The following is an 11359-nucleotide window of genomic DNA, read 5'->3' as shown; positions in this document are numbered from 1 at the left end:
AAAAAAATAATCCAAGTTCCAAATAACACAGATTCTCATGAACTCCAAATAAGCAGAAAAAAATGCAATTTATATTTAAAAAATTTGCTAGTTCAACATCCCATGGACCCACTGAGAGATCCTTTGTTGATGCTAAACAAGCAGATTAAAACAAATCCCTTTGTTTCTAAGTTAGCTTTTCCTACTTTTCCTTTTAATGTTCATCTGGATCCTTCCTGACATTAGATTGAATGTTCAGAGCAAAGCATCAGCCCTGCCTTGCCATTAAAAAGCTCTTCTCTGTGCTGGGTTGGCAGCATTCGGATTGTCTGTCATGTAATCCAGCGGGAAGGAAGAGAAGAACGANTCTAATCCAGGGGGAAGGAAGAGAAGAACGGCTCCTCCGGATTTCACTAGGGTTCAGCTGCCAACCTTGGCCTGAGCTGGTTCTGTACTCAGTCAACCCCTTTCACTGTCTGAGCTTGTGCTGTCTGCTTACCATTGGCTTGTAAGTTCATTTGAACTCAATGTTTTTCATGTTTACACTCCCCTCCCCCCAGAACACCTAGTGTGTGCTTTATATCAAACGGCATTTAAAGCTTGATTGTAAAATAAAATGAAAAACATTGATGAGTGGTGTGAAAGCTGTGGAATTCAAGGCTAGCAGACTCAGGAGGAATGCTCTCTCTTTAGCATACACCTTCTCTCACCTCCCTGGTACCTCTGTGACTCAGCTAAACACAAGGAGAATACGCAGGGAACAGAAAAGTAATGGGGTACATCCATCTTAAGAGCATGTGCCTAGACACTGAAACTCAAGAAGGGGCCCAACTTCCAGGGTTCAGATCCTGCTCTAACCACCTGCTAGTTATGTGGCCTTGGACAAGTTATTTCACCTTCCAGTTTTATCCTCTGCATGGTGGATGCGATAAACATCACATTCTTCTGGTCCTGCATGCCTCCTTGCTGTCCTTTTCTGTGGGACCCTCATCCTTATATACCTGAATGGCAAGCTCCCTCCTTTCACTTGGAGCTCTATGAAAATTCTCAGTGAGGCCCTCCTGGACTTTACTGATATCCCAGTTTCTTTGTCTTCATAGTACTTCTAATCACTCCCCAAGTTATATGTCTCATTACCCATTATCTTGTCTCACTCCTCAAAAATGGGACCTCTCTTATAGAAGGGACTTTGTTTAGTGTTCTGTGTCTTCTGCACCTAGAATGGAGACCTGCAAATAGAAAGTGCTTCATATTTCTTGAATATTTCTTAACTGGAAGGTTAAACGAGTTAGTTTGTATTAAATGCCTTGATATAAGTGTTCAGTACAGGTTAGTCGTTATGTTAGCTACCGTCACTCTTCGGCACACGTGAGGACCCTTTCTGGATGCCCGGTGTGGAGACCTACTTAGCCAGTGGAGGTGGTCCTTACTTTAGGAAGAAAGGCCTTGATCATCAAGTACATGCTGCGGACGTTGAGATTCATCGAGAAGTCCCAGTCTTTCTCCTCGCAGTCCAGGATGGTTCCGTGATGGACAAAACTGGAAGAGCGATTGATCAGTGGGGAAAAATGATCATTCAAGTTCTGTATTCCATTTCCTTACCATTTTTTATTGTCACACACTGACTTAGACCACCGACCCTTTCCTTACAAAGATTTTAACAATTTGTAATACTAGTACATGAGGTTAAAATGTAAGCTCAATAAATTTATTTGGAAACAACGTCCCTCTTTTAAAAGAGAAAGGTAGAGGTTTGGGGCGACAGCAACTGCGCAGGACACAGCCCAAACAAACGTGAGGCTCGGATGCCTGCCTCACCCCCGTTTCAGGAGCAACGGTGCCCTCTAGTGGCACAGAGTTCGTGTTTCCAAAGGGAAATAACATCATAAGGGCAAGGAAACCAGTCTCCACATCTCAGGGTAGCAAGGTAGTGTCGCTGTCATCCAGTTCCCTGCATGTGAGTACTGTATTACCGTGTGAGTCAATGAAGCACAACAAAAGAAAACCCTTCAAGCAACCTTCACTCCTTGTTAAGTCACACTCGTAAGTAAGCTGCACACCCTCCACGTGACAGGACGGGCCGCATGCTCTACGTAGATGTTCAAAAACTGATCTTCCTAACTGGTTTTTTCTTGGGGGGGGGTCATGGCTCTCAGTCTATTCTCATATAAGGGATAAGCAGTTTATAAAATAGATTGTCATAACTTTAATTTCCACACAACGTAACAGATGATAAACTACAGGCAGACTTTGTGTGTGTGCTGGAACATGAGTAGGAAGAAGAACAAACAGGTACTAGAAGGCTCTGGAATTTCTCTATCAGTGCAGCAGTACAAGTATAATGCTACATAGGAAAGTGGAGTGTCACGCACTTCCTGTGTAAACGTGCGTTTGCTCACCTCCACTGCTACACCTGAGCAGGGAAAGCGCCAGCCCTGCCTGTCCTCTGCGTGGCTGCTCCACTTCCAGCCTCTCCTCACCCGCACGTGGTTCGGCTGTTCGGTACCCACCCTCACAAGGTCGGTTAAGCCATTCTCTTTGCGCTCTGTACAGAAGTGCAACACGGAAACTCCTTTTGCTGGGTGGGGCTCATGGTCCCAGTAAGAAACCCTGAGCTTGGGAGGGGTAAAGGACGGGGTAGAATGTTGTGCCAAAGAACTGGGAACACCTGCATTTCAACAGGCCGAGTACTTGGTTTCTGGTAAATAGACTTTCTTTGAAGGACATCTACTGGAAAATGGTTTTTCATTTTATTTTATAAGTCTTAGTGGGGCGTCCATACCAGTCCATTGGTGTGAGCCGTTACCAGCCTTAAGAAGATAAACCGGTTTGGATTAATACCAGCTCTCTTGAGGAGACCATAATTCCCCTTAGGACTCAAGCCCATGTCTACTTTTGTGGCTTTCTCACTAGCTGCATCTTAGAATAAAAATTCTGTCTAAATGCTAGCTGTATTTCCTAAGAAATATATTTTGGTTCATGATGAGTAATTTTGTCATATTATCAAAAGTTATTAAATAAAAGTCATAGAAAACATTCTGTAAGGACAGTGAAATTAAAAAGTATGAATTACCCAGCAACATTGAAGAGAACATCAAGTCTCTCAATTTCACTGGCAAACTGGTCAATTTGTTTCTTCTTTGTGACATCAAGGGTCCGAATTTGAATACCTGAGAAATAAAACAAAGGTCACGATTTACCTCTACTCATAAAAAATGTTTAGCCTTGAAGATTTAGCTCTTCTGAAGTGTGAAGATTGTAATATTTGTCCACTTAGGCTTTATAGGATGGCTGGCCATTAGTAGGGTCTTAGGAATCTCAAGAATCTCATTAGTAAAAATCTTAAAGTCCTCCCCATCTCGAGTTCTGTATCAGCTGCCTCTCAGTAAGCCAGCAGTAATACCTGCAAGTGGGTCCATTCCAGCCCTTCCTCTCCCCAGAGGTGGAATCACTGTGAATTCCGTCTGAGGGGGAAGGGCAGGGGCAGTGGGATAAGATTGTTTGTATTTGTGCCCCTTACTTTTACATCAATTATTTTATTTACTTGTTGGTCATGGGTGCCATCCCTTATTTCTGGACTAAATTGCAAAAAGAAACGAGAGGCCAGAAGAAGAGATGATAACACCAACCATGAGAGATCTAGTGTGGGGTCTGAGAAAGACATGCTGTACTAGCTACTGAAATAAAACCCAAAAAACAAAAAAACCCCAAGAAACCCTAAACCAACAAATATGCTTTAATGAAAGAAACAGTCATTTTTATGATTTTTAAAAACATATGGTTTATTTTATTCTTCCCTTTTGGATACAGAAAAGAAAGATTATAAATGAAGAAAGGGAAGACTAAAATTGAGTTTCAAAAGAATTTCCTTTGCTTTGTGCTTTTCTAGGACAGCAGCTTCCCTTTGACTTGTTGAAATGATAACTCAACACGGTCTAATTCTGCCGTTAACTAGTTCAGTGGACTGAGTTGTGTTTGATCATGAACCAGTTCTTTTTTGCCAAAACAGTTAACTTTCAAATGAGTTCTATGTCCTGATTTCTTTCTGAGTAATGCCAATGGAAGCCCTCTGATGTTGGAATTAGGTTCGGTGTGGTGCAGTGAGGGGCAATATGCACCCAAACAAGTTAATCTCTTACAGTTTCTGATCATGACATGCGATTTTAAGGCTGAGCTGTCTCCAGTATGATAGCCACTAGCCACATGTGGCTACTGAGCATTCGAAATGCAGCTAGTCTGAGCTGAAATGTGCTGTAAGTATAAAATACACATGCGTTTCAAAGATCTGGCATAAAAAATGTAAAATATTCCAACAGTAATTTTTTATACTGTGTATGTTAAAATTATAATATTTTGGGGGCGCCTGGGTAGCGCAGTCGTTAAAGCGACTGCCTTCAGCTCAGGGCGTGATCCCGGCGTTCTGGGATCGAGTCCCACATCGGGCTCCTCCGCTGGGAGTCTGCTTCTTTCTCTCCCTCTGCCCTGCTGTGTTCCCTCTCTCGCTGGCTGTCTCTCTCTCACATAAATAAATAAAAAATATTTTTAAAAAATTATAATATTTTAGATATACTGAATTAAATAAATATATTATCAAAATTAATGTCACCTGTGTCTTTTTACTTTTTAAAGGTAGCCACTAAAAAAGTGACAATTACACATGTGACTCACATCATGTTTCTACTGGACAGTGTTTCCCTCACAGAGAGGCACTCAAGGGGAAAGTCATCTTTAAAAGATAACAGTAACAAGGGTACTTGACTGGCTCAGCTGGAGAGCTTGCAACTCTTGACCTTGGGATCCTGAGTTCAAGCTCCATGTTGGGCTAGAGCTTACTTAAAAACAAAAAGTTAACAACTGTTAAATTTCCACATGTAATTTTATAACTGAGTACTGAATCCGTCAGCATGTTGCATAAATAAAATATTTTAGGTATCCATCTTAAAATGTTGTTTATTAATTTAAATATATAGATTTTTGTCCATAGGTCTGCACAATATAGATCTGATATCAGAGAATCAGGCTTTAAAGAGAAGACCAGCGGAACTGAGCAGCTAAGGAATTTTCTTTCAGCACCTGAATCTCAAGTTCACACTGCCGACTTGCTTACCGGGGTACTCTTCCAGTTCCTGAAGTTTGGACTCATTGATATCTGTGGCAATGACTTTGGCACCTTCTCTTGCAAAAGCCTGGGAGACACAATGTGTAAGTAAATTCTTTGTTTATTTGATTTGATTCCATTCTCATGAGTGGAAAGTCAGTTAGCCTTTCCCCCTTTATCTTATTTTCATCGTCTTCCCTATAAAACAGGTGGAATTTCAAGCTTTCTACTCTCACTTCACCTTTCCCGTGGTTATTATTTTTATCATTAATTAAAACAACATGACATACATTGTGCTTGTCATTTGACTTTGTCCCCTTCAGCATTATCAGATAAAATCAGGTTTTTAAAAACTAGGACTCTGTTACTGGCACCTCTCAAAATACTATTCTGTGATGTGATAGCCTGTATTTCATTTCTGAGCAAGTTCTTATTTTCCATTTCTTATTATAATCCAAATAATAAGAGAAAATGGGTTCTTCCAACACTTTTTCTCCTAAGTATATTACTGTTTTCATAAATGTCAAACCATATCCTACTACTATACTTCAAGTGCATTAATTAGCTCAGGTGGGGGTTATAATGTGCAAGAAGTTGATATAAATTAGAAGGTAAAGGTAACCTGATAGTCTTGTAACTCTAGAGTCCTATACCTGAACTGATGTAATTTCAGGAAGCTATGCATTCTTGTAGGGCCCCTGCAGTAAATATAGTGCAGAGAAACTGAGGCACAGAAGTCGGTCTCTCAGAGTCAGAGGTTATCAGTAATGTCACATAATAAACATGTGAGGTATTCATTCCTTCATCTGCCCAGGGTGAAGGATAGCGACTTTTCTTTTTGTAACTTAAGACAACAGAAGCACAAAATTTAAAAAAGGAAAAAAAAAGTAGAACAGAATTAAATAACCATGGGATCTGTCCACATAATTCAATATCTCAAAAGTTAGTAAGCAAACAACAACAGATAATAACTTACCAAGGCAGCTGCCCGGCCAATCCCCTGAGCAGCAGCTGTCAGGACGATGACCTTCCCATCAAGTCGACCCATAATGGAACCTGCAGTTCAAGCTAGACATGTGTGTTTAATGGCTTAGCACATGGTCCTGGGCAGTGACATCTAGAACGAATGGTTCAATGTACTCTTTAAGAACTTAATGACAGCATTTCTGTACAAATAGTCCCATCATCTGAATTCTCCAAGAATGCTGACTCTGGATACCTAGCTTAGTATAGCAAAAACATTTAGCATAACCCACTGAAGTGGTAACAGATATTGGACTTTAATCCATCAAGTGGTTTCTTGAATACGTAGAAAAGACAGCCTCTGATACTCATATAGCAAGGGGCTGGAGTCCTTCCCCTCACTACCACCACCATTGTCCCCACCATCCCTATACAAACTGCTGTGGCATTGTAAGTGTCCTTACTAGTGGGGGCTGCTTCTTGATTTCTCTGCTGTAAACTTTTGTCGGGGTTTGCACTATCAATTGTCTATGGCTTTTCCTTGTCACTGTTAAGATTTCATGGTTGGCCTCAGAGAGTCATTGAACAAAACAGCTGGAAAATCAAATCATGTCCAGTATTCCCATTTTATAGATGAGAACATTTATTTGACTCGTTCAAGGTCACAGACCCAGTTAATGACAGAGCCAGAAGAGCTAAGCCCAGGCCTCCTGACCCCTTTGCTATGTGAGATTTCACCCCACAACGCTGCTGACCCTCTCTTGAAGTTGAAGCATGCAGTATTTCAACAGATATCCGCAGTAATTTTCAGAATGGAGGACTGAGGAATTCTAGGGAAAATAAGATATGCGTAAGATATTTGGTTCTTGGACGGTAGATTGCAGGATGAGAGGAATGGCTAATGATGAAGCTGGGAGTACTTGAGAGTCAAATAATCCACTGCGGCTGTCTTCAAGGAACTGAGTGCTTTTATCACCCCACAGTCCTTAATGGGTTCCTTTGATCTCACAAGTCACACAACGGCTGCTTTGTCCCAAGGCATCCATCCCCATTCCGGGCAAAACAACAACAACAAAAGGTGGTTGTGGGGGGGGGGTGGAAAATAAAAGCCGTAAGCCTTCCAGAGTGTCCTCACTTTCTATTCAGGAAGGACGCCCTCCTCGGAAATTTCAACCTTCATTTCGCAGGCCAGCTCTAGCCACAGAAGCTAGGAATTTGAGAGTTTTGTTTTCCAGCCTCTATAAAGAGAAAAGCTGGGAGCCCGCTTAAATGGTACCTGTGCAGATACCTTACGCAATCACCCTGCTCAGTTACCTGCCCGACAAGGTACAGGTGGCTAGCTGGTCTTGCCTGGAGAACTCACATGACCTAGTCCTTTCTTTTTGAGCCTGTCTCTGTTCTTCCCAGCCGACCTTGGCTCTTTGCCGTCACAAAGCCTCCGCGCTTTATCTAAGCTCGGAATGCTGAGGGCCAGCTTACTCCCGTGGGCAGTGGGCACTGTGGACAGCGTGTGACACAAGCAGGCACGTGTTGTAGAAGGACCCCTGCGGAGCAGACCCGAGGGGCGGGTGGCTTCCGTGGGAGAGCGCGTGGGGCCTGAAGAGCCTGCGGTGAAACGAGGGAGGGGATGTGAGAGGGGGCCGGACGACAGCAGCGGTTCAGACGAGACGGCCCGGTCAGGGTGCGCCACCTTCGTAGGGTTACGGGGCTGCGCCGGGCTTCGAGCCTCCGACCGCAGGTCCGAGAGAAGACCGCGGGGGTCTCCGCACGCCCGCTGGCGCCCCCTAGGGTCCGCACGCGGCCGCGCGGGCTGTACGCGGAGGCCAGGGCGGAATTGGCGGACCCCCGTCTGCGGGACGGAGACCTCGCGGACCCTCCCGCCGCGGCACGCCCGCCCAGCCCGCGGCCCTCGCTCCCGGCCCCGCGGTGGGTGGGCCTCCCTGGGGGTCCGACGGCCGGGCCGCTCATTTTCTCCCACGCCCGCATCTCCCCTAGTCACGCGCACGCTTCCCTCCGCTCGCAGGTCCGCTTCCCGGAGGGCTGGACGAAACCGGCTCCACTTCCAGCTTCGATCACGCCTCGGACGAAGTCTGCGTTCCTTACGCGCCCAGGCGGCCGAGCTTTTAACGTGCTTGGCCTACTCGATGCCGGGGACTTTCACGGCTTTGTTTTCCCTTTATTCTCACACGAGTGATACATTTTCACTTTAAACATGTAAAGAGCTGAGAGATATACTCATATATGCTTTAGAAAGGAAGCGACTCCAATAAGCCCCCTCCCCCAGTCCTGGGCATGGTGTATGAGAAAGCTCTTGTTTTGCACCTGTCGCTGCCGGCTTTAGGTTCATGACACTGAAAGCGCGTACCCGTTTCCCTAGGAATCTCTGACACCCCGAGAGGCATTAGCTGAACAACTGCCGAAGCACAGAACAGCCGCTTCGCTCACTCTGGAATCTCTCCCTCGCGGGCCTTGTCTTTCTGGAACCAAATTTTGGGGCCAAAGCCTACTGTTCCCATAAACGACACTATCAGACTAAAATGAATTTATTTGGGCAAATGAGTTGCAAAAGTGACCTGAAATGGTAAAATGAGGTAACTCTCAATAAATCCAACGCGAAAACCACATTGAGAAACTTACGTATACCAGAGTTTCAAACTTGTGAAAAACACACCCTTATCCTGATCTAACTGCTAAGATTAATCTTGAAATAAGTAACTTGCAGAACAAAACAAAATCGAAACCTCCCCCTTTCCCAGTCTGAAATGTCACTTAAAAAATATTAGGAAATCTTACTTTAGAGCAGCAAGGGGATGTCCTCTTTCAGATTCCTGGGCGAGTAACAAACTTGAGACCTTTGTGCCGAAGCAAGTCAGGCGCTTAATAGTGCATGTCGGGATTTGTAGTTACCTTCGGTTTTAAGACGAGGAGGCGCACATTTATCTACTATACGTGTGTGTGCTGCCATCTAGTGGACCTCAGGTAGAACGGCTAACTCCAAGGAGAAGGTGAAAAATGGAAAAGCACCTTACAGCTTACTTAGCATACGGAAATCATTCCCTTCACTTTAATCCAAGTTTTTGTTATTTGTTCGTGCCTGCTCTGTGCTGTTCTAGGATATTAAAAATTTAATGAGTCAGAAATATCATATGGAAGAGAGCAGGGCAATAAAATAGAAGGACCCTAGGTCATTTAACATAGTCATTAAGATAGGGCCTTCCAGGCCCTTCACTAAGATTGCTTTGAGGGACAGAAATAAGAATTCTCTTGTGTTTAAGGTATAGTTATGGTTGCTTTGTCACACTCTGTCTCTTCTAACACTTGTCCATATTTAGTGGCAGAGTGCAGGCATCCTGAGGACACTGAGGGGCAGGGTCCAGGCAGCACTCTGAGCTTCACAGCACAGACGTTTGAAAGGGACCATGCTGGGTAAGAGCAACAGCTCAAGTCTGGCTGAAGAGAGCAGAGACAGTGAGATCGAAGGGACCGGGTCATGTGTGCTAGGCTTAGTAAGTCATACTGTAGCAGGCGCACACTTGAGCAGAGTGCTTGTGTAGGTCGTTTTGTGCAGGTACTATTTACGTTGGTTCGCTCAACATCCACTCACCTCACCTTCCCCTGCCTTTTATTTTATAAAGGCCAGAAAACAAAACTCACATTCCTAGCCTCCTTTGCTGCTAGAGCTGGCCAATGAAATGCAAGTTGAGGAGGATTTCATTTTGGATAGAAAGGCAAGGCCACTCTGAAAGGCTTTCCCTTCTTTTTGCCTGGAATGTGCATCTGCTTTGGGACATGGCAACCATTGTGTGACTTGGTATGAAGTGGTATGAAGTCAGAGGCACCCATCAAGGACAGAGCAGGGTAAGGAAAGGAACCTGATTCCTTGAAGGCAGCCTCCATGCCACAGCCTTAGACTAACTCCTCTGAGATTTTTTTTTTTTGTAAAGGTTTTATTTATTTGAGAGAGAGCACGAGCAGGGGGAGGGGATACAGAGGGGCACATAAAGTCTTTGGTAAAACTGTCCCTCATTGCCCCCAGTAGCTTCTAACGGAGTCTAATGATCTCTAATCACACCCAACTGTGCTCTTTGCTTTAGTAACAATGCTTTTAACTATTGAGGATTTTAGAATAAACTTTTTGTGGATATGAGAATTCTCTAATCAAGGCCAAGTCTAACACTTCTTTCTTCATGCAAGTTTCTTCAGCTTCCCTTTGTCTCGATTTCCAACAACAATGCTGACTCTGTGACAGACTAAGTAACGTGGTGGTGCAAAAATTTGGTTATCCATCTGTATTTTCCATGGACTAAATTTCTTCAAAGCTAGGGACCATATCTTTTTTACTCTTATATTGCAGTCAGCACATATTGCGAGATGTTTGTTTTCCAACTAAACATGGATTTCACAAAGGCAGTAATTTTTGGTGCCTAGATTAGTGATTGGCACACAGTAAACAGACATTAAATATTTGCTGAGTATGAACGGTAGGCTCTCAATAATCTATTTGTCTTCTTTGGTCTTTACTTTTCAGATCATTTTAGAATTGTCTGACCATATTACTGCTTTTTAACATTTTTGCATGTTTCATTGTTGACTTTCATCATGGTCCCTTCACAGCCATTTATCACGATACTGAAATCCAGATCGTAAGAGTTAAGCAACATTCTGAGGGAGATGTCCACAACAAGGAAGACTAGAAAGCCCTACCTTTCTTCCTCCCACAGAGACACCAGTTTAAAACAATATACAGACCCACATAGCTTTATGAGAGCTTTAGTCAGTTAAGAAGTCACAGTACCCTAGGTAAGGGGAGAGCTGAGGACAGCTGCATTGTAATGGGCAGGAAGAGTCATTTCCCTTTACCCGGGGCTCCACCCACCCCACCCCTTGCCCAAGCCATCACAGCTCAGCCTCTGGCTCCTGGTTTCCTCAGGGGATTAGGGGGAAAGAGAAGAGTGGAAAACTAACCCAAAGTTCTGGCTTTTTCTATGGCAGCCCAAAGGACTGATTTCTGTCTTGCCTGACTTGGGAGTGCCGATAGAAATGGCAATAGTTGGCCGAGATGGAGGCCAGAGTGGTTCAGCACAGTTGGGAGAGAGGGAGAAGAGTGGAGTATGTGCTTGGTATTCCAACTTTTTGGAGGGCTGTCCAAGACTGATACTTGTCTTGCCTACCCGGGGTGCTAATGGGGAGCTGATATACTTTGGATGCCTGGGGGCCAATGAGAACAAAGGAGAGCTGTGTGGCTTCTTAAGGCAAGAATATGCTGTACTGCAGAAAGACACCAGAGGGAGCAAGACACCCAGCTCCTAGAAAAGAATC

The 11359-nt window shown here is 44.1% G+C and overlaps 1 protein-coding gene across 2 annotated transcripts in view; it reads right to left on the bottom strand.

Annotated features, from left to right (window-relative positions):
- The window catches only part of BDH2 (3-hydroxybutyrate dehydrogenase 2), a 14725-nt gene extending 5792 nt beyond the window's left edge, over positions 1-8933 (bottom strand). Inside the window, exons 1-5 of one of the 2 annotated variants that reach the window (XM_034671427.1) lie at positions 8834-8933; positions 6054-6145; positions 5087-5165; positions 3053-3149; positions 1410-1518 (exon numbers count right to left, since the gene is read on the bottom strand). In XM_034671427.1, the coding sequence (XP_034527318.1) occupies positions 1410-1518; positions 3053-3149; positions 5087-5165; positions 6054-6125 (357 nt within the window). In that variant the 5' untranslated portion in view covers positions 6126-6145; positions 8834-8933. Of the gene's footprint in view, positions 1-1409; positions 1519-3052; positions 3150-5086; positions 5166-6053; positions 6195-8833 lie in introns of both variants that reach the window. The other variant, XM_034671428.1, reaches the window with a different exon arrangement.
- Between the last annotated feature and the right edge of the window lie 2426 nt (positions 8934-11359).

This window comes from Ailuropoda melanoleuca, chromosome 11, assembly GCF_002007445.2.
Source record: "Ailuropoda melanoleuca isolate Jingjing chromosome 11, ASM200744v2, whole genome shotgun sequence".
NCBI lineage: Eukaryota > Metazoa > Chordata > Mammalia > Carnivora > Ursidae > Ailuropoda > Ailuropoda melanoleuca.
The sequence above is the reverse complement of the archived record's forward strand: the minus strand, read 5'-3'. Positions and strand labels throughout refer to the sequence as shown.